This window comes from Pseudorca crassidens, chromosome 3, assembly GCF_039906515.1.
Source record: "Pseudorca crassidens isolate mPseCra1 chromosome 3, mPseCra1.hap1, whole genome shotgun sequence".
In the NCBI taxonomy this organism is placed as follows: Eukaryota; Metazoa; Chordata; class Mammalia; order Artiodactyla; family Delphinidae; genus Pseudorca; species Pseudorca crassidens.
The window spans coordinates 52,348,559-52,371,792 of NC_090298.1; the positions used below are offsets into that span (position 1 = coordinate 52,348,559).

Consider the following 23,234-nt stretch of genomic DNA (forward strand, 5'->3'; position numbering starts at 1 on the left):
AACTGGGAGATTGGGATTGACATATATACACTAATATGTATAACGTAGTTAACTAATAAGAACCTGCTGTATAGCACAAGGAGCTCCACTTCGCTGTACAGTAGAAACACAACATTGTAAAACAATTATACCCCAATTAAAAGAAAAAAAAAAGAAAATACAAGGAAAGACAAAAAAAAATTATTTAGAGAGGTAACTGGATGGTACCTAGGATGAAGGTAGTTTACTCTAGAAAGGGATTCATATTTATTTTTTCATGATTTTATGGTATTATCAATAGTGGACCACCTTAATATGAGTGCAAAAATGGGTATTACTTGGACAATCCAAAGATTCAAACTCTGAATCTAATTCTATGCAATAGCATGTCTGTTTCAACTGGTGTCCTGGCTTATTGTGAATGTCTTCTGCTGGATATATCATCTAGGTGTGGGTTTGGTATTTGACTTATGCCTCCTCACCACTGAAGGCCATTAAAAAACCCAGACATTTTCCTGAATAGGCTAATTCCCTCAGGGCAAAAGCACATTCTTTGCTCCTGTATCTCAGTGAATTTCCATTTTCCCTTCAGATTTGGCCTGATTTTTTGTTCCTAACTTATCAGGTCTTTAATGCTTTTAAAATAATTTTTAGTGAATTCATTCCACTTTATTTATTTTCAGCAGATGAGACAGTGTCTATAACCAAGCCTACCATTACTGAGATAGTCTCTTGGAACTTTTCACGATAATGAAATCATCTACTTGTTTGTGTCATCAACTAGGTATAAGCTGCATGAAGGCAAGAACATTGTCTTACTGTTTTCTGCATTTACAGCACTGAGCACAGGACCTGCCTCCCAATAGGTAATTTTAGTATTAATAAAAGTAGCTCCTTGTGTACTTTTAGGATCCTATTTCAATCCTTTACCCTCACCTCAGTGTCAGACTTCTAAAACATCTGAGTAAGCATCACAGGATGTCTCTCTTCTTCTACTGTCTCCTTTACCTCCTTCCCATTCATCTTTATTTCCTTCCTAGAATAGACTTTCCCAGGTCTACGGACTGAACTGTGTTCTTCCAAAATTCATATATTGAAGCCCCAGCCCCCAGTGTTACTGCATTTGGAGATATGGTCTTTAGGAGGTAATTAGGGTTAAATAAGGTCATAAGGATGTGGTCTTAATCTAGTAGGTGGCATCATAAGAAGAGGAAGAGACAGATCTCCCTCCCTCTCTCCCTGTGCACATGTCCTAAGGAAAGGCCAGGTGAGCACACAGTGAGGTAGCCGTGGCCTACAAGCCAAAAGAAGAGGTCTCAGAATGCCAACACCTTGATCTTGGACTTACCAGCCTCCAGAACTGTGACAAGATAAATAAATTTCTGTTGTTCAACCAAAAAAAAATAAATAAATAACATGCCAAATTTTGAAATATAAAAGCCCATAATCTTTTTTTTAACTGACCAGACTTTATACATAAAAATATACTGGTAATTAAGTACAAAGGTCATTTGCTACTCATTTCTATAGGTAAGTGAGAAGGTATTTCCAAAATTGATTATCAATATATGCTATGAATTTGAGGTCAAAAATAAAACCATTGTTATAGATTCACAGTCAGTGCAAAGATATCTTCTGCAAAATCCCCTCACTTTACACGCAAGAAACTGACAATAGAGGATAGAAGTCTTTTTTTTTTAAGACTGAAAAAACTGATAGTAAATACATCCTCACTGCTTTAAATATTACTTGTCAGCATGATGTATTGAAGAGAAGCACAAATGTTATTTAGATAACCAAGTGAAGCTTTTAAAAACACAGATGCCTAGACCCCAACCTGAGAAACACTTATTTCTCAATAGGTAGAGATGAAGTGGAAGCTGTGTATTTTTTCTAAAACTCCACAGGTGAGTCCACTGCACTATCCTGGTTGAAAATCACTGATTTAAGAAACAACAACAACAAAAACCCTATGTTATATGTAACCTTTTAAATATTTATAATTTTTATGAATTAGTAAAAAGCATTATGAGTTGTAAATTTTACATTTCAGATATTCAAGAATCTTTGAAAACTTTTCTGCATATAAAAGGCCATAATTAGAAAGGGAAAGATTTAGTATAAATTTTTGCAGAAATAAAAATTAGAAAATATATCAATGATGTCATTCAATATCACACTAAATAAAAAAGTGAACCCAAAGTTAAACAGTTTTGTTTGCAATTATGAGAAATATATACGTGTAAAATTAAAAGTCGTGTCTTCTGTTTTCCAGACCTGATAAATAATTTACAGGACCAACATCAGATAATACTCAATGGCTTTCAAAATAAAGATAAAAGATAAATCATGGGAAAAAAACTGCAAATTTTAGAAAACAGTGCTTCAGTTTGAAATCCATTTCACTAATTCGCTTTATATAAGGAAATAATAATCTAATAAAAGAGAAGTAAAAAGCAATCTGACATGTTTTCCTTCATACTAAACATGTGGTTTTAAAGTTGATCATCAAAACTATTAACTGCTTATTTACTACAACTATTCCTATAATCAGAACAGTCTATGAGCTATGCAGACAATTTTATTTGTTAAAAATATATTTTAGGGGCTTTCCCTGGTGGCGCAGTGGTTGAGAGTCCCCCTGCTGATGCAGGGGACGTGGGTTCATGCCCCGGTCCGGGAAGATCCCACATGCCGCGGAGCGGCTGGGCCTGTGAGCCATGGCCGCTGAGCCTGCGCATCCTGAGCCTGTGCTCCGCAGCGGGAGAGGCCACAACAGTGAGAGGCCCACGCACAGAAAAAAAAAAAAAAAATGTACTTTAATTTGTGTTAATGGTCTTCTAATATTTACTGGATACTTACCTGTCTGGATAAAGAGAGTACATCTATGCACAATTTAACTTTTCATGAAGATATTTAATAGTAATTCCCTCAGGAGCTACTGCTATCTTTAAGGCATTCTGCCTCTACACTAAAAGGCGCCTTTCATGGAGTTCCTCTTTCTCTCTCTGTGCTTTACTGTTGAATGATTCACTTTTGCATCCTCTGCTTTAATGTAGCTTACACGTCCTTCTTATTCATCCATAATCTTCTTACTTTTTCACTTTACCCTTAGATAGAATTAATGATGATAAGGAAACAAGTTTATACACTAAACATACTTTGGGTACAGCATTTTCAGAGAATTCAAATTTCAGTTTTACTTTTGTTTGGTTGGGGATTTTGTTGCCTTCAGAACTATAATGTAATGAAAAGTTGTGTTTCTGGAATCCTACCTGCTGGGGTAAGTAAGGTAATATTGTGCATCTAATAGCAAATATTTTAAACTAAAAGAAAAATTTCATGCTCATAACAAAAATTTCAACAAGTTCAATCAGTACCTCTCCAGATATCCCAATGGCTTCTTCTGCAGCTCCATACTGACCAATATGTCCATTCTGTAGTCGTTCCAAAAGCTCCAATAAAGCAAAATTTTTTTTCAATCCCCAGACACCTGAATCTCCTAGAATATAAAAATAAAAACTAAATCTAACAAAATGGAATATTATTTATTTTACCTCAAATCTCAATGGTAATTTCTATGTCTCATAGTTCAATCATTAATAATGTCTAAATTTTAAAAATTCAAAATTTCTCCATTTTCTGTTAATGCTATATCAGTTGTCTTAATATTCTCTTTAAAATACAGAACTCCTTAGCATTCTAAGTAGAAACATATTTTAAAGTTCTATTATTTTTCTATAATTTAACTTTATAAATCCTATTTTGTCACCGACTTTGACTACATATACTAAAACAAGTGCTTTAAATATTTTTAACAGCAACCTACAGTAAGAAATATATTTCACATTGCAACCCAGGATAACACACACACACACACACACACACACACACACACACGAAACAAAAGATTAACACACCAATATTCACCCTCACAGTTTGCGACACACTCTGATGGTTTTTGTTCTATTTCTTTTTTAAAAATCCTATTCACAACCAATTAAATTGATTTTATGACCACAAATAAGCTATGACTCATGTTTGAAAACCACTGTATGAAAGATACACTTAACCAAAAATAAGTCCTTCTCTAAGTAAACTGAAACTAGAACAGCTAAAGATAATATTTTCCCCACCCCTCATCTAACCTAGAACCTACTAGCAGTCAGTGAACATATAAACTCTTTCTCACACAAATACACAGAGCTTCACACTAAGGCATGACAACAGTCCCTTTTAGGTAGATAAGAATCTAGGCACATTTGAATAAGGACCAATGCTTCTTTTCCCCAGAACTGACCATAAAAGGCCAGATGAGCATTCATATGTGCACGCATGTGTGCCTACACAATATGGGCATGTGCATACACACATGCGTACGTGCAAACACACACACAAACTCTTCCTAAGCCTATAAATAAGAGCCAGATCCTTCAGCAATTAGAAGGAATATCTGTTATGATGAGCTTCTATACAACAAATACCATCTGACACAAAGCTGCCACCTAATACATACTCACTGAAAAAGCAAATAAATAAAAGGATGATGGGGTCATTGGCTACACGGCTCCCCTTCCTCTTGGCCCCTCTTTTCTAAGGGAGGAAGGGAGGGAAGAAAAAAAGGAAGATGAAGGGAAGGGAAGAAAAGGGAAGGGCCTCAGCCTTGCCACCCCACAGGGCTTCCTCAACTGCTTTAATTTTTCACACATATTCTACCTCAAGCTGAGTTCTATCCACTTTATTTATAAAAGATTAAGAAGTATACTGAGTCCTTTATTTAAAAGTATTACCTTGACGATATCCAAATACTGTCATTATATAGTAAACACATACACGTAAACTCTATCTATCTACTATCTAGTATCTATCTACTGCCTAGTATATCACTAAATACTCCTGTAACTGTCAAAATAACTCTAAAATCTCAGTGGCTTAAAGCAACAAAGATTTGCTTTTTGCTCACGCAGCATCTCAAGGGTTGGTGAAGACAAGAGAGGCTCTGTTCCCTACTGTCCACGATCAGGGGGCACAGGCCACTGAGGTTCCAACCCCCTGGACCACCTCACTACAGCAGGGAGAGGGACTTACTGCAAACCATCATAAATCCATTCTTAACAGCTTCTACCTGGAAGTTAACACTTCACTTCTACTCATAATTTCACTGGTTAAAGGGAAATCACACAGCTCTTCCTACCTAATCATAAGAGGGCAGGGAAGGGTAATTTTACCATGAGAACAGAAGAGAAGAACCATAAGTAATGCTGACCAGTATTAATAACCATGACAAACAACTACTGATACTATTCTTTTTTTTTGGCAAAATAATACCTTTATTACCTATGATTGGCAGATATTTTATAAATAAAATATATTTATTCTCTCCATGTTTGAAAAGAATTTCAAAACAACAAAATGATTTTATACACCATACAATTCAGGGTAGGGTTGGGCTCAGGGGACTACTTCATTCTTCACAGGGTGAGCAATGAGCTCTGAGTCCTGGTCCCAGTCTTGAAACCAAAAAGGTGGTTTCAAGGGCCTGGTGTGAGGGGAGGGTGAGGGCCTCTCCCAATCCAGCATTTCCCTGTGCTCACTGTGGGTTTCCACTCAATAGACCAGGGGCTGCCTTACAGCAGCGGCAGCTGTAAATTTGATGGAAGAACATTCTTCTAGTAGCTTCCAGATTCTAAAGACAGGGCCCAGCAGGACCTTCGATGGGCCCCAGCAGATCCAAGGATGCGAGGAGCTATAAGCGCCTGATTAATGAGATGGCCCAGCTAATGGTCCCAGCTCCTGGAAAGTACGGTCAGGTTGTTTTACAAGGACAGTCCTTCACTTGAACAGATGTACCCGTGGAATCACACTGGCATTGGGCAGATAGATTCCATTTTGTTCAGGCCAGAACCCCAAGTCCCAAACCCAGTGTTCAACAGACACAAAGTGGACACCAATCTTGAAGCTGAAGAACACATGGTTGACCTCAAAGCGGACACTGTTTCTACCCTGCTGGATGGAAACAGGCATAGGAGAGAAATTATGCAGCATGGTCTGGTTGGCATCTAGAAGTTGGACAGTTAGCTCATATACACAGGCCGTGCCTTGTTGGTCTGTCCACCCAGCAGAGACACAAATCTGAATCTTTCCACTATACAGGAGCTCTGGCCACAGACCCTCCTCCTCCAGGTCCAACATTTCCTTCTTGTGACACCACCTTGTAGGCAGACAGGAAGGAGTCCTGGGAAGTGGCCCCAGGCCTGACCTCCAAGTTTTCCTCCTCTCCCCAGCCGTCTCCACTGCTCTGCGTCATCCAGTCCCGGAAGCCTTCTAGGCCCTTGGGGTTCTGGAGGAGGTTGCGTCCTATCGGTCTTCGCTCGCAGAAGCAGCCCAGGATGCAGGGCCTGAGGTTGTCGGCGGAGGGCAGGTAGGTGTGGAGGACAGGTGACAGGGCGGCACGGTCTTGGGCCAGGATGCTCAGCCTCAGGTCTTGGCAGTCCACCAGGTCACACTAGCACTGGCACACCCGGCGGCAATGCCCGAGCAGCACGTGTGGGGGCACGTGGCTCAGCACCATCTCGAGCAGCTCCATGGGCAGTTGGCCCAGACCCAGCACCTCCTCGGGTTCGGGGTCTGGAGCGGGGACCCTGGCGGGCAGGCCCCTGGAGGCTGAGGTGCACGTGCGTGGTCTCCTCGCCAGGCCCGGCTGCCACTGTGGGCATCTCAGCCACTGCTCCTCCCTGGTGGGCCATCACCTTGCCTCACGTGCTCCCTTCTCCACCTCCGCCCTTTTTATTCCCCCGCCCCTCCCTTCCTAATACCCAGCCCCAGACCCCTGCCTGCACCCACCCCCGCCCCAGCCCCATCCTCTCTCTGACTCTGATACTATTCTTGAACTAGAGAAGAATTCTAATTCTGATTCCCTCATATTAACAATAGTTTGGGGGATTAGGGCGGGAGACTGGGAGTTTGGCATTAGCAGATGCAAACTATTATATATAGAATGGATAAACAAGGTGCTACTATACAGCACAGGGAACTATATTCAATATCCTGTAATAAACCATAATGGAAAAAAACCCCAGTAATTTGCTTCTTTAGAAGCAAAATATGATTTTTTTTCTTTATACTTTTTAATAGATTTTTCAAATTTTCTGCAATGTATATATATATTATTTCTATAATACATTTAAAAAGAGATTAAAGAACAATGACAGCAAACTATATCAAGGGTCATTAACACATATTCCATAGGCTGGAATCACGGCAAAAATCTAACCTACAAGCTATAGTAATTACCTATAATAATTACAACCTATATCTGAGGCAGAGTTGTTGGTTTGCTTGTAGGTTTTTCTAATGTTGATATGATAGCAATCATGTTTGATTTCAACCTAGGATACGACTAACCATTACCTGTCATAAATTCCTAGCTTATCACAGTGAGGATGATAACACAGTGAGGATGTTGTGGTATTTATGTAGAGAAGATAGTACTCTTCAAAATGGTGGAAGGGTCCGTCCTCTGTTTGCAAAATATTACTACTTCTATATAGTTTTATATAAAGAAGATGGTATGATATATATAAATTACAGAATAAAAGGCCAAATAAAAGAATGTCAAAATAGACATCTCCCCCCTCCACTTTATTATTTCTTGGCTAACAGTAAGTTAATGCTAACACTTTCCTATATTAGTTTTCCGGCAAATGGGCATACTAATTACTTAAATCAAGGACTACCAAAACCTTAAGAAACCCATTCTTTCCTTACAAGAAAATATTTTACAACTGTGCTTCTTAGCATTTTAAAGCTTTTCAGTCTAAAAATCTGGGTACTCTTGCTTCCTTTTTTTGGTGGTTACATTATTTTAAATGTGTTCCACTTGACATATAGTATGAATACATTAAAACAGTCTTAAAACAATTAGTGCTACTGACCTGAAAAAAATGGACAACCATAAACTATTACTTTTGGAGAAATTCGATCATTAAAAAGAATAAACATAGAATTCATGGTTGTAAAATAACTGTTCAAATGTTAATAAATGTTATTTCCAAATCTGGTATCCCACAGTAATTAATTCATTTTGAAAAATATAAAGTGAAGTTTTAAAAGTATGTAGGGGGACTTCCCTGGTGGTGCAGTGGTTAAGAATCCGCCCGCCAATGCAGGGAACGTGGGTTTGTTCCCTGGTCCAGGAAGATCCCACATGCCATGGAGCAACTAAGCCCATGCGCTACAACTACTGAGCCTATGCTTCAGAGCCCACGAGACAGAACTACCGAGCCTGCGTGCCCCAACTGCTGAAGCCCACGCACTTAGAGCCTGTGCTCCACAACGAGAAGCCCATGCACAAGGAAGAGTAGCCCCCTGCTCACCTCAACTAGAGAAAGTCCACACACAGCAACGAAGACCCAACGTAGCCAAAAATAAATAAATAAATTTATTAAATAAATAAAAGTACGCAGGAAACTGAAAAAAATCCACCAGACCTTTAAATTCATTTTAACAGAAAACAAGGAGTAGTTAGTAGTTATCACTAGCTGCAAACACTTCTGCCTCAGATATCAGTAAATAACAACATGCTGAAACTCAAATTACTTACCTGTATTTTCATTATTGGCCTATTCATGTCTAAGATAAACGCTGTTTTGCAGGCAAATGAAAAAGGTTAGTATGTTTTTCTCAGGTGTCTTAAAACTACTGATCTATAAGTACTGAATATAAAAATTTCAGAAGATGAAATAAAATTAGTACCTAAGAGTGGGCTAGTTTATAGCTTCAAGACTACTGGCTTTAATAGAAACTGAAACCTCCTTGGAATTTTATAATTTTTCTTTTTTTTTTGGCTGCACCACAGCATGCTCCCCAACTAGGGATCAAACCCGTGGCCCCTGCAGTAGAAGCCCAGAGTCCTAACCACTGGACCACCAGGGAATTCCCAGAATTTTATGATTTTTAAAATCAAGGAGAAAAAAATTGTTTTCTATGATATTTGTATTATGTAAACAATTTTATATATATTTTTTCCTACCTAGGTCTGTTACTTGTCGATCAAAAGGGCAACGGATTGCTCTTCCGTGAAGAGGCAGCCGAGTGAGACAGTCATGACAGACTGTGTGGCCACAAAGCAGAAGGCGAGGAACTTTGTCTCCTTGCAAAGAAAAGACATCTTCACAAACTCCACACTCCAGCACCTAATATTTGGAAAGGACACATGTGCTCTTTAAATGACTTTAAAAGCATAAATATTTTAGGTTAAAAAGAAAAACCTGATCTAATTTAATGAATCAATCTTGTTAAATTACTTTATTCCTCCATGAAAAAAACTGTCTAGGTATAAAATCTTAAATCACCTTTTATTCTTTCATCTGACAGATCTTACCACAATTATATCATAGTGAAATCTCCTTGAAAGGGTAAGTGTTAGGGATCAAGATAACGTTGTAAACTAACATCTTTAGCTTTTGAAAATTATGACATGATTTATTACATCAGAATCCGTAACCATATATAACTCTACCAAAGTTGGGTTCTTAAACAATTTCTCTGCAATTACCTAACCCTCAAAAAACCATCATTAATTTGGACAAAAATAATCTGAAATATGTGCTAGGATGACAACTTACCTTGTAAATGATAAAGAACTTGTTAAGAAAAGACTATAAGTAATTTTCAAGTGTCTTATACTATTCATTTACATCATACAATGTAAAGAATGCAATTAGACTTAAATTTCAATTCCTTGTTCTCGATTAATAAATATGCCCCTGGGTTAGAAAATAGAAAATATTTTGTTTATCTAGTTCCAATTACAAGTACATGACTTGCTCAAGGCCACGTAGTCAGTCAAAAGAAAGGTGACAAATCAACTATACTTCAATTAAAAAAAAAATCAACTATACTTCAACTAAAAAAAAAGAAAGGTGACAAGAATCGGCATATTCTGATTCCCCGGCCCATCAGTTTGTTTTATAATTAGTCAACAAACTATATTTATATCAATGAAGGTACTTTTATTTCTTAATATACCTGAAGTGTTTCACAATTTAATTAATTTTTTAAAAATACCCAAACTGGGGCTTCCCTGGTGGCACAGTCGTTGAGAGTCCGCCTGCCAATGCAGGGGACACGGTTCGTGCCCCGGTCCGGGAAGATCCCACATGCCGCGGACCGGCTGGGCCCGTGAGCCATGGCCGCTGAGCCTGCGCGTCCGGAGCCTGTGCTCCGCAACGGGAGAGGCCACAGCAGTGAGAGGCCCACGTACCGCAAAAAAATAAATAAATAAATAAATAATTAAAAATAAAAATACCCACACTGAACTGTTTGATTGTACCCCAAACTCGGTGCCCACCATCCACGACCTACTACAATCTGGCCCCTGTCCTATTGCTTCTCTTCCCTTCCAAACTCTATTCTCAAACTATATCGAACAATTTGTAGTTCACAGCACATAACAAACTGCTTTTGCCTCTTTCTTTATGCTAATGCTAAAGAAACAGCTAAATAGACATTTTCCTAGTGGATTCTTTTTTTACATTAATAAACCAACAAATTCATAAATGAACACACTATCCTTTGGGCCCCCATGTACCATGGATAAGTGTCAATCTTAACACCCAAAACACTTTAATACTTTTATTGGCGTTCCAGCCTGTCTTTCCCTGTTAGACGAAAAAGCCCTCAGGAACAGGGTATTCCAAATATCAAGCTCCTATGTGCTTATATTAATGAAGTCCAACAAAATAAAATTTTTAAAACAGTCAACCACCATCCCCCAACAAATACATAATACAAGGTAAAAAAACAGAAAACCCAGAGTAGAAGTCAGACTTAATGCATTAAAATTTTAATCTTAACTCCACAATTAAACTGGAGTCAGTGCTTGAAATGTAAACACCTTTCACTGTAAATAAACTGATAATTCATAACTGGCTCACATCTCAGTACGGTTCAAAAGAAGCTGAAGTGTAACACATAGTTCACAGAACAGGAAAAGAAAACAGCTTGTTAATTATATGAAAAGGTGTCCAATCTCACCCAAAACATTTTGAAGTCAGTTGAAGCTATCCCTATATACTTTTTTTCAGATTAGATTTTTAAAAGTTGATAACACTTTGTGCTAGTGGAAGTGTGGGAGAATAAATTGCTGGTTGCTGTGAAACGTTTATTGACTGATATAGCCTCTATGGAAGGCAATTTGGCAATACCTATCAAAAGTTTGAATAGCTTAGTAATTCTACCTCCAGGAGTTTATCCTACAAATATCACACGTGTGAAAAGATCTATATGCTATTCCTTAGAGCACCTTTTGCATTAGCAAAAGATTAGAAACAAAGTAAATATATATGGAAAATAAATTATGGCACATTAATATACTACAAAACTGTGCAATCTGATGAGGAAAAGTTAGGAAATTTTTTATGTACAAATACAGAATGATTTCATATCAGCAAAGCAAAGTGAAAAATGACATAGAATATTTAACTTTTGCATAAAGGAGAGGAAATAAAGAGAGCATATATTTTCATATATATTGTTTTACAAGCATACTATCTTTCTGGCAAGATACACAGGAAACATTACATTGGAATTGTAGTTCTCTTTGAGGAAGGGAAACAGCTGGGGAACAGCTACACATAAATCATATATATATATATATATACACACACATACACACACACACAATACACACACTTCAAATTATCCTGTATTTTTTAAAAAGGCAGGAAAAAAGTTTCACTTAAATTATCCTCACTTTAAAAAAAAAGAACAAAAGAAAAAAAATCCTCACTTAAGTAACAAATTCAACTAAATACAGAAAAGATATTCACAACAGAATTAGATATTATAAATGCAACATTTTAAATAAATGTCCTCACTATAGTGACACATATTAAACTTATATGACAATAAACTCCAAAGAACCAAATTAAAATTTTACTTTTTTCATTCATCTCTAACCCCACCATTACACAAGATAAGAGAACTTACTCATGTTGAGACCATAGGTTTTATCCAAAGAGCACTAGTAAAATCCCACTGATTAGTAAACCAAACATAATTCCAAAAACAGTTATTAGACTATTTTGCATCAACTCAGCAAATAAGAGTAAGAAAATTTTTCTTCAGTATTTATGAATAGGAATTGTGGCTAACAGCATAAGAAATTAAGTCCTAGATAGGAAAAAAGCTCTTTATTTTACAAACTTCACAATATGCCAAAGAGGGCTTCAAACTTATTACGTGTAAATCAAATTTTAATACACCAGGCCATATTTTCAAAGGACTAAGAAAGCTCACTAGTCTTTTGTGAATGTATAGACCAATTTTGGTCTTTTTTTCCTAATGATAAAAACCCTGTCATCATCTACTTGTTCATTAAGCAAGAAGCCATTTTACATATATATATATATATATATATATATATAACCATTATATACTTCAACTTTTACCTTCCAACGAACACGTCTTGCTTTCATCTGTGAGATTTTTTTAAATTTATGCCACTGTATTTCCTACAAATGACAGCATGAGGATCTTGCCAAAAAGGACTATCCTACTGCACAGCTCAGTCACAATTTACACATAAAAATGAAGATTAACAAAATAAGCCTCTAATTTATCAAACTCTGTGCTATAATAAACTGGAGTTACATCAGGCTTTGGTATATTTTTCAGATTTTAAGGCAAACAGGGTAACAAAAGTAGACACAGCAATAATATCCATTCCAATTACTTCTTAATTGAAGTTAATTCACAAAATAACCTTCAGGTATTCTCTACATAGAAAAAGCACAATTCAATAAATAAAATCTCAACCATACAACAAGCTGAATAATAAGAGGGCTCCTCTGCATCTCAGATATGCTATGTACCTTCAGAATAACTTCATTAATATATAAAGGTCAGATAAATCAACCACCACCAATACTAATTGATAATACACTTGTAAGCAGAAATGTATCATTTGTTGTCACATAAAACCAACATTAGGTGAAAAACCATAGGTGTCTATTACTCAAGATCTTAAAAGAACTTAAGATATCTGGTCCAGTGGTTCTGAATCCTAGATGCACATTAAAATCACTCTGGGACTGCAAAAAAATACTAATGTCAACTCGCTCAGAAATGTGGGATTAAGTAGTTTCTTTTTCTTTTTTAAGTCCTCAGTGATTCTAATATGTAGCCAGGAATAAGAATTGCCAATATCTCAGATTACAGATGATCCTGAAGGTTATTCTACAAACCTTTAAGATCAGTTCTCCCTTTCAGATCTATCTACCTATGGAAAAGTGAATTCTACATACTTCATCTGAATTTTTAGTAAACCCACTTTACAGCATTTACACATGTTAGAATTTCAAATTTCAAGCACAGGGTAATTCATATCCCCCAGCGTTAATGGGGCTGTTGGAGACTTCTCAAAAGTGTTGACAGACCGTACTCCCAAAAGAGGAGGCGGGTCAACCAATAACAGAGGTCTGATTACAGAAGTAGTGCGATAGTGAAAAGCATACTTTACGGCCAGTCAACTCTGGTTCTGCTACACAGTGTTAACTGAAACCGGAGTCTCCTCACCTGTAAAACTGTAATCAACACTTACCTCCTCAACAGATATTAACGAGCTAAAATACCTAACTTTGTACCTGGCGATAATAACGGCTCAATTTCCTAAAAATAAGCTAATTAATGCCTGTTGGGCTTAACTAAAAACAGAGGGCCTGGGGAAAGACCAGCCCAGGTCACTCTCCGAGGCCCATGAGCTCCTTTTCACAAAGGTCCCCGCTGGCGACGCCAAGCAGAGGACTAGCGTGACCCGAAGACCAGGTAACCTCAGGCCTGCTGGGATAAAGGTCCGGAGGTGAGGGATAGGCTTGTAAAGCCGAGACGGGCCAGAGGCCGCGCATCCCGCCCAAAAAATGCCAGGGCCGCGGTGCTGCCGGCAGATCTCCGGGATAAACAGAAGGGAGGCCGATGGTGGAGAACAGAGCACGCAAGGTCCCTCACCTTCACCACGGCCGTCCCCCGGCTGCCCTGACGACCACTGTCTAGTCCCGCTCCAGGCTTGTTTACAACCAGGGTAGCCATCCTAGGAGGAGCAGCGCCGCAGAAGCAGCGCTCAAGGCCTTCACCTGATGGGCGGGGTAGAGCCACCTACCCAGAAGCCTCGGCGCTCGACGCTGGGGCACAGGCGCAGTACTACGCGGGGAGCTGCTGGGACGGTCTCTTCGAGCATCCTCCCGCCAGCCGCTAGGTGTTTGGGTTCGCAGGCCTGTGCGTGGGCACTTTGTTATTTTTTTAATTGTTATTATTGAGGAGTCTGAAATAGATGGAAGGAGTAAAATTAAGAGAAAAAAGAAGGGATAAAACAAAAGTAAAGTTTTGGGGTGAAATTCCCGCTCCAGGAACGACCTTTTCTCCCCAGCTGCAAAACGGACGGGGGCGAGAGGGGACTACATGTCCCTGCATGCCCTGCGGCTTTTGAACTACAAGTCCCAGCTTGCCACATCTCTATCATTTACTGCAATGTAGGTATTTGGGAGGCCATGAATTGTCACCGAGGAGTGGTTTTTTGAAGTCGCGGAGTGTGATTGTGACTGGAAAATAGAGAAGTATTTTATGTATAGGTCTCTAAGAGGCAAGAGATGGCTTTGGTAAAAAAGCCGTTGGGTTCCTAAAGGACTTGGTAAGAAGAGAATTTAAGGCACCCCCGGCAGAGAGAAACTTGGGAGTGTGTTTGACGCCCTGTCTTCCCGAACGTGCGCTTTTCTGTCTTCTTCCGAGCTGATTGACCCTTTTCAGACCCCGTAGGCAGTGGGTCCAAAGTACCGGTCAAAATGGAAGTGAATCCCCCCAAACAGGAGCACCTGCTGGCCCTGAAAGGTAAACTTTTGCGAACCCGACTCCCTTTAATCTGTTTTCTCCCTTTCTCTCACTAGTTCTCGAAGCCTTTGACACATAGACCTGGCCTCTGGGATATAGGCCTCGTCCTTCTTAAACACTGTCAATGCTCGCCCTCCTGCTTGGTTCCTTGGCGCCGAGCGAAAGGAAACTATTTCTCCTCTTTGCTTTTCAGATTTGAGAGCCCCCGTTAGAATGGAATAGATACCTGGTAAACTACTTACTCTGTTACATGCTGCTCTGATTTTAGCCGCAGATGCTGATGTCCCCACCCTACACGGGGAGAGCCTTGTGAACCGAGATGATTAACAGCGGGTATATAAAGTGGTTTTTCCTTCTGTCTCTTGTCTCTTCATGTGGCAATGACAAAGTTACCAGGCTTCAGCTTCATCTGTGAAATTAGTCTAGTATTGTGCCAAGGATTTAGAAGTACATAGTACTACAACATGTAATTTAGGTATGTTAAAACTCACTGTTTACGTCAAAGTATTGTGTATAGGGGGAAATTCATGTCGGTTTGCATACACAGCAAACAGTTTTGAGTAAGTTTGATGATTTAATTGGATCATTATTTAGTGGAAATGAGCAGGGCATTCTTTTTCTGGAATTCCTGTTGTTTTGTGAAACCTTTTATTTGAAACGCTTTCAGCTTTATTTCATCGGTTTTCTACTACCGCAAATGCACTTATTTCTTGGATGCCCTACTCAGTGGTTACCAATATCTTCTTGGACTGAGCTGAAAAGATGCTCGATAGACATGTGAACTCAAGTGAATAGCACTTAACCTTCCTTGTGGGATCCATTTTGAGGGACCCTTATCCCCTTAGTTATGTTGTAAGCATCAAACCTTCCCGAAGCTCACCAGTTTCATTTGAAGCATAAAATCATATGCTGATAGTTGGGGTTATCAGAACTGTCTCTGACTGTAGAACTAAGAAACTAAAATATTAACTAATGTAATAGCAATAGGACCTGTGAGCTTAGCCTGGACTGAAATGGCTTATTCCTGAAGAAAGAAGAGAAATTGTCATGTTCTTTATCTCAGACTCATATGTAGTATGTGAAATATATATTACTTAACTCTCAGAAGTTAAACTTTTTCAAGATCGCACAGCTAGTAAGTGATTGAGGTAATATTTCAACACAAGGCCTTCATCTTTCCAAGACTCCATGTTGCCTCCTAATGAAGGAAAGAGCATTTTCAGATATCATTCCATTAGTAGTTTGATGGAAATTTAGAGCAGTTCTGTTAGCTGCTAGGTATCATTTTATACAAATTGGAAGCTATTAAATACAGTTAAATTCCAGTGATGTGCAGGCTAACTGCCGTAGTCCTTTTAGGCTGCTACAGTAGTCTTTCCCAGGTATCTTCTATTTTCCAAAACAGAAGGTTCCTGGAGAAGAGTATTTTAGCAACCTAAAAGGACAAGTGCTTTGAAATTCAGTGTTAGTTTCAGCTTTCTTAAAGCTCTTTGGCCCCATTCTTCCCCACTGTTCAAGCTATCCAAGAGTTTTCACAAGTTTTAATTTTACCTATGTTGGATGCCAAATATATCAATTTGTCTTGTCATATAAGTTTACTTTCATATGTATGTAAAGTATTAAGGAGCTCTCACAACATCAGTGTCCCTGGAATACAACACTGAGTGAGTTCAGACAACAATGAAAGAATTCTCAGTGGCATGTCTTAAAATGTGAAAATGTAAGGAAAAGGGAAGAAAAAATAAAAACATTATTAATTCTTGAAAGAATATGCTATCTATATTTAGATCCATATTAAAATTATGGATGTTAAGGAACACAGTCATTTATGAATTTGAGTTGCCAAATCTGTCAGTCAGTGGACATTAACAGTAAGGAAAAGAATTATTATGAGATTGGTTACTTCTTTTGACTTTCAGAGTCAGTAGTTAAATGAGTATTGTGACATCATGCCAAGGAGACCCCACTCACAGTCATCCGGCAATGGGAGAACCCCCGTCAAGTAGTTCTCTAATGATTTTTGGAAGAAGGGATTTGACCTCTTGTTTTTTTCTCTGGTAGCTAGGATTTGAAAGAACCTGCATTATGGCTCAGGCAACTTTGGGCCTGATTAGGAAACCTAACTTACAGATCCTGGTAGGCTCCATTCTTGAGCCTGTGTACTGTATGCTGGAACTTCTTATTGATGACTTAATTTGGGGCAACTTGAAGACGTCTGTGTTCTAAGAGGAAAAAAAGTAAGGCTCTAGTCTTCTTGTTCATCCTCCAAATTGGAATTCAGAAGCCATGCTACTAAGGTTTTGACACTGCTTAAGTGCCTCATTTATACAAATGAGACTTTGTCAGGAAACCAGTTTCTAGCATGGTTAAAATGCAAAGTTAAACCATTTTCATGTTTTCAGTATTTACTACTGAGAGTGAAATAAAGTCATTAAGTATTCTGTCTATATATTTGTTTGGCAGAATTCATGTAATTTTAAAGTATAAAATGATCCATTTTCTTCAAAAAGATTAAAAATTACAATGATTTTCATTGTCCTCAATTCACGTCTCAAATTTTTTAGTATTATTACATTTTTGTTCATTATCTTCATATGAATCTTGTATTTTAAAAATCACTAATTTACTTTTTGTTTCTGCTATAGTCTTAAGATTATTATTATCTAACATATTAATATCAGTACTTCCAAATCCATTATATCTCTTCAGTTAAACATGTTGACTACTAGCAGTTTTAGGCTGAAAGGATATGATAGGGCATCTAATCCAGATCCCTTATTTTGGTAAGAGAAAGGATTTCCAGTTTTGTGGATTACAGTCACATTTACCAATAGCACTTTGGTAAAATATCATATTGGAATTGGTTTGTTTTTTTCTTTTTTCTCTGCCTATCTGTATACAGGCTATCCCTACCATATCTTATTCTTTGCAATACTTCCACTTTAGGTCCTGTTTCCCTCTGATTTGGAAAGAGAGAGAGTCTTGTAATTATAAATTGCATTCTAGCTCTGAGGAGCTCAGCTAAGAAATAGTCTCTTCATTAAGAGTAACTGGATTACTGCAGAATGACTACAGAAGTAATATTACATTATCGACCATATGAGAGTGAAACCACACAACTGCCAAAAATTGCAGAGAAAGCAATTCAAGACTTTCCTACACGTCCACTATCAAGATTTATTCCTTGGTTTCCTCATGATGGGTCCAGACTTCCACTCAAACCTAAAAGATTACCACCTGTGATTTCTGAAGAGGCAACTGAAGATGTAAGACAGTACTTAACCATTTCAGAACATGATATTAAATTGCAGAGTTATGATTGCACAGTAGATCTACTGGAGTTTCAACCTAATTTGAAAAAAAAGAAGCACTTAATCCGATCACATACACTGAATGAACAGACTAATTCTGGAAGTCTGGATAAACAATCAGAAAAAAGAAAACGGCACAAGAAGAGGTGTTGGAGTGTTTCACTTCCCAGCAGTAATTGTACTGAAAACATTTTTCCTTTGTCTGAAAAATTGCAAGATAGTTTAAAGGCACTAAATTTGCACTCATTTTATAGAGCAAGATGGACAATAGAGCACACTATTTGTAACAACCAAACTCTGGAAGACATTTGGGAAAAACTCAATCGAATTATCAGGTGCAATGAACTTCCATCTTGTAATGCTACAATTCAGAGACATTTAGGCCAGATATGGGTGTTCTGTGATGTTATGTACTGTGAATATGTGGGAAGTCTTCTTAAAGGAAGATTAGCTCTTACTGGGAAGATTAACTTATTTGTGCATAAATATGGTCTTATTTTTAGTATGTAATGAATACCACTAATTGTCAAAAAGAAAAATATTCTGAATGAACTGAGTAGGAACTGAAACAAATGAATAAATGTTTAATTGTGTGGTAATATATGTACAGTTTGTATCCCAGAAATAAATATCAGGTGAATTCCTAGGCTTGTCACTTAAGTCAGGAACTTTCTGCGTTCTACTTTGAGCAGCCTTCTTTTAAATGAATTGTGATAAATTATTATTTTTACTGAATTTAAAGGTAAAATGTTCTATTCCTTTTGTTCTCTTACTTACCCAGTGGTTGAATTAGGTATTCCTATGAATTACAGTGACTAGTTTGGATTTTGGTAAATCCCCAAAATCTAATTTGACAGTATTTTTTCTTTACTCACCTAAAGTGTAATGATTTTTTTAAAAATAAAACTAAAACCAGTTCTGTTGGGAATGGTATTCAAGTGCCATGAATGTGGTATTCAAGTTGAGAGACCAGCCCAGATTCTGCTGATATTTCCAAAGATATGTAATAGACAATAGTTGATGTGTTGTTCTGAAACAAAAGTATAAAATGTATAATTTGTCTAAGACCCTAATATATCTTTAAGGCAATAAGCTCTTTTGAAGTAAAGTATCAAGTATGAGTAAGAGATCAAGTTATTCTTTATTTAATACAGATAATTCAATCTTAATGACTGTTATTGCTGATTACTAATGCTCTGGTTCTTGGAGTCATGGGTTTCCCATAGCAAAATGTTGTAAATTGGGTTTACACATCATTTTATAAAAATATTCAAAGTGATTATATAATAAAAGTTTTATTAAAAAGTATATTTATTTAACAAATTTGAATGCATACCATGAGCTAGGTACTAAAGTAGGGAAGGAGACAAACATGGATCCTGCCCTCACAGAGCTAACATAGAGTCACTATTCTTAAGTAGTTAAACTACATCCCTGATAAAAAACCTGTAAGACTGTACTCATTAGGAAGGCAGAAACACATTTGCCTTGTGGCACAGTGCCTGGCGTGGTAGAGGCTCAATACTACATGGTAAATGTGCCCTTTGGGGAGTTTCTCATAGCCTGAGCTGGCTGAGGTTCCTTAATACATAAGGAGTCTACCAATTTTTTTTTTTTTTTTTTTGCGGTACGCGGGCCTCTCACTGTTGTGGCCTCTCCTGTTGCAGAGCACAGGCTCTGGACGCGCAGGCTCAGTGGCCATGGCTCAGGGGCCCAGCTGCTCCGCGGCATGTGGGATCTTACCAGACCAGGGCACGAACCCATGTCCCTGCATCGGCAGGCGACTCTCAACCGCTGCACCACCAGGGAAGCCCGAGTCTACCAATTTTTAACTAAAGAGGTTATCTTTTCTAATTAGGTTTCACACTATCCAAACACTGTTTTGTTTTTAACTTTTAATACCTTTCTTATTGTCTCAAATGAGACTGCTCTGTAGAAAATAATCATCATGTGCATGATTGCTTCCAAAAGTCTTTAAATGAAAAATCACCAGGTGTAGAGGGAGTTTCCAAGGTAACTTCATCAGTAATTACTTCTTCTTTCATTCATTAGTCATCTTACTTTTCAATCAAGAGTGCTGGAGAAAAGTCAACAAGTTATTCATTATTACTAGCGAGCTTTGCAAATAAGAGTTGGCTAATGTTATTAGGCAATCATAAATGGTGGATTTGTTTTTTTTGTTGTTCAAGTCTTATTTAGCATTAGGTTGCTAATCAAGGGTTAAAAGTTAGGTAATTATAAGACAGGGTCACTTACATAGACCACAGCATTTCTTTTATGATACATTTTTATTATTTTGAAATGATTATACACAGAACTGAAAATATTCTTATGATTATTTTCTTATGGGCTTCTTATGAGCAGTTTTTTAATTCAAGAATCACACATTAAAAAGAGCTTCTTTGTCTTCATATGTGGCAGATTTAAATTTCTCTAATTTACTCTGTATAAATTGCTTTCTACCTCTCTGAGAAACAATGAAAAGGTGAATCAGAACTGGGAAAATGAAGATTGAGTTTTACTGCAACTAGTGCCGTGATCTTAAAGGAAGAAGCGATTCATTTCTCATCTACCTAGACAATGCTTAGGCAGTAATTAAGGGCTAAGAATTTAGAATCCACTGCCATGTCTTTGAAGCCTTCTTAGAGTATTGAGAACCTTAGGACTGATCATTCTAGCACTAGTTAATAGTAGAGCTCACCAGTATTTCTGGGTTCCACTGTTAAGTCACAGACATGAATAAATTGGGGAAACAAAGACATATGCAGGAAGGTGAATCTGAGGGCATTTGGTAAAATGCCGAAGCATTTACTCTAGGAAAGTGGCAACAGTGCCATAATTTTATTTTTCCCTGACGAGCTATCCACTTTCAAATAAATGTTAACTCAAATTCTAAGAAAAAAGATGTGAAGGGCATCACATGAATTTAACTAAATTATTTGCCAACTTAGCAAATAATTTAAAGACCATTTTTTGAAAATTTCTAAGATGAGCTCCTGCATAATGGTTCACTTTGATTTAATCTGCTCAAAATGCCCCAGATTATTCCAAGGTTCACAAACTTGAATGCCTTCAGGAACTAGAAAAGTAAGACTATAGAATGTGGTAAGGACTCTGAAAGTGAAGAAGATTTGACATAATTGTTTTTAATGTTGTGACCAAGCAAAATGTATATGTAAGTTGAACTGGCCTAATTCATTAGTTTATAACCTCAAGCCTATCTTTTTTTTAATTTACTGAAGACTTTCAAAACTTTTTTTTATAAGATTTTAGATGAAACCTGAATTTCATAAGTAAATCAAATGTATGTATTTTGTGAGTTCCACTGAGAGTGTTTCTACACATGGCACTAACTGTGTATTGTGTGTAGTGAATATTTGTCACTAGACTAAAAATCACATATTCTTTTTTGCCTCCTTAATTTTTGACCAAGAACCTGCTTTAACTTCAAGACTGGATACATAATTACCATTTAATAACCAGTGCTTTATTGTAGTTTCTCTGCCAGTTTTTTTTAAAACGCCGTTTTTTTGTTGATATTTGCTCTTTTCTAACATTGTGTTTAATTTTTGAGTTTCATTAATTCATTATAAGACAGGAAATACTAAGGTTTAAATCTATACTTGTTATGGACATACTTTGGATCATCCTTCAAGGAAAGAGATAGTTTTTTGTTTGTTTTTAACATCTTTATTGGAGTATAATTGCTTTACAATGGTGTGTTAGTTTCTGCTTTATAACAAAATGAATCAGCTATACCTATACGTATATCCCCATATCTCCTCCCTCTTGCGTCTCCATATTTTTTTTTTAGATTCCCTATATATGTGTTAGCATACAGTATTTGTCTTTCTCTTTCTGACTTACTTCACTCTGTATGACAGACTCTAGGTCCATCCACCTCACTGCAAATAACTCAATTTCATTTCTTTTTACGGCTGAATACTATTCCATTGTATATATGTGCCACATCTTCTTTAAAGGAATGAGATAGTTTTATGTTACAAATTTGGCTTTCTCAGTTTGTGTTTAAAAATCTGCAGTATGACAAATTGTGCTTTATAGTAATTTTCTTTGCCTCCACAGGATGATAGTATTTCTTACCAACTGCTATCCCCTCTTGCTGATTTTTTACCCTTTTTTGAAAATAGGAAGAAAACTGGTACTTTAAATACCAGCTTGGGATGTTTTTATTTTTAATGGAGGGTTGTTCTTTACCCACCCTCTACTGTCTCATCCCCTAGAAAACCATAGCATCAGTAAAAGCTAAGCTTTAAAGGGCTTTTGTACATAATGGAAGTTTGAGCATATAATAAGCAAATAAGCTGGCTACACATCTAGGTGAATTAAGAACACTTTTTTTTTTGATCACTTCAAATTTATGTTTATTTTAACTTGTTTACTTTTTACTATTAACTGAGTATAACTTTTTAAAAAAAATTTTATTAGGGTATAAAATTTTTATTGGGGTATATAGTTGATTTACAGTGTTGTGAAGAACACTTTTTAAAAAGTGTTTCAGGGGCTTCCCTGGTGGCGCAGTGGTTGAGAGTCCGCCTGCCGATGCAGGGGACACGGGTTTGTGCCCCGGTCCGGGAAGATCACACATGCCGGGGAGCGGGCTGGGCCCGTGAGCCATGGCCGCTGAGCCTGCGCGTCCGGAGCCTGTGCTCCGCACCGGAAGAGGCCACACAGTGAGAGGCCCGCGTACCGCAAAAAAAAAAAAAAAAAAGTGTTTCAGGATTCCTTTGAGAGTGTATTTCCTCTTTATTAAGATTTGGTCTCACTTGAAATGAAAAAAAAAGAGAGAGAGAGAAATAGAGCACCAATTGGTGTTAAAATTGAGCTTAGAGTCTTGAAAGATTGTGAAAAAAACTGTTTCCTGTGTGTCATTTTCAGAACACCTTTTTATCCCCTGCAGATTGTACTTAATTTTAATGTTTTCCTGGTTAAAAGTAAGAGTGAAAGAGGTTTGAAACACTTCCCCATTCAGTCCCCCACCCACATCATTGATGTGTAGCTGGTTAATGTTCTGTTTGAAATAGTCGGACTTGGAATGCC

General features: G+C 37.5%; 3 protein-coding genes and 1 pseudogene across 9 annotated transcripts in view; 2 read left to right on the top strand and 2 right to left on the bottom strand.

Annotated features, from left to right (window-relative positions):
- TRIM23 (tripartite motif containing 23) overlaps positions 1-14,144 on the bottom strand; it is a 38,669-nt gene extending 24,525 nt beyond the window's left edge. The window contains exons 1-3 of the mRNA XM_067730809.1: positions 13,987-14,144; positions 9,011-9,173; positions 3,360-3,481 (exon numbers count right to left, since the gene is read on the bottom strand). Of these exons, the coding sequence (XP_067586910.1) occupies positions 3,360-3,481; positions 9,011-9,173; positions 13,987-14,067 (366 nt within the window). The 5' untranslated portion in view covers positions 14,068-14,144. The remainder of the gene's footprint in view (positions 1-3,359; positions 3,482-9,010; positions 9,174-13,986) is intronic.
- On the bottom strand, positions 5,263-6,839 carry LOC137220556 (F-box only protein 27 pseudogene; annotated as a pseudogene).
- A 47-nt stretch (positions 14,145-14,191) lies between the features above and the next one.
- The window catches only part of TRAPPC13 (trafficking protein particle complex subunit 13), a 35,250-nt gene continuing 26,207 nt past the window's right edge, over positions 14,192-23,234 (top strand). For 4 of the 5 annotated variants that reach the window (XM_067730810.1, XM_067730811.1, XM_067730812.1 and 1 more), the window contains exon 1: positions 14,721-14,862. In XM_067730810.1, coding sequence (XP_067586911.1) covers positions 14,817-14,862 — 46 coding nt within the window. In that variant the 5' untranslated portion in view covers positions 14,721-14,816. Of the gene's footprint in view, positions 14,508-14,720; positions 14,863-23,234 lie in introns of those variants that run through there. The other variant, XM_067730814.1, reaches the window with a different exon arrangement.
- SHLD3 (shieldin complex subunit 3) lies at positions 14,727-19,101 on the top strand. 3 transcript variants are annotated; one of them, XM_067730823.1, is made up of 3 exons: positions 14,727-14,862; positions 16,924-17,099; positions 17,809-19,101. In XM_067730823.1, exon 3 carries the CDS (start codon positions 17,928-17,930, stop codon positions 18,681-18,683), a length of 756 nt encoding a protein of 251 aa, XP_067586924.1. In that variant the 5' UTR covers positions 14,727-14,862; positions 16,924-17,099; positions 17,809-17,927; the 3' UTR covers positions 18,684-19,101. The 3 variants fall into 3 exon arrangements, with proteins under 3 accessions (XP_067586924.1, XP_067586925.1, XP_067586926.1); XM_067730824.1 differs by having other exon boundaries at positions 14,729-14,862; positions 16,928-17,099; XM_067730825.1 differs by lacking the exon at positions 16,924-17,099 and having other exon boundaries at positions 14,734-14,862.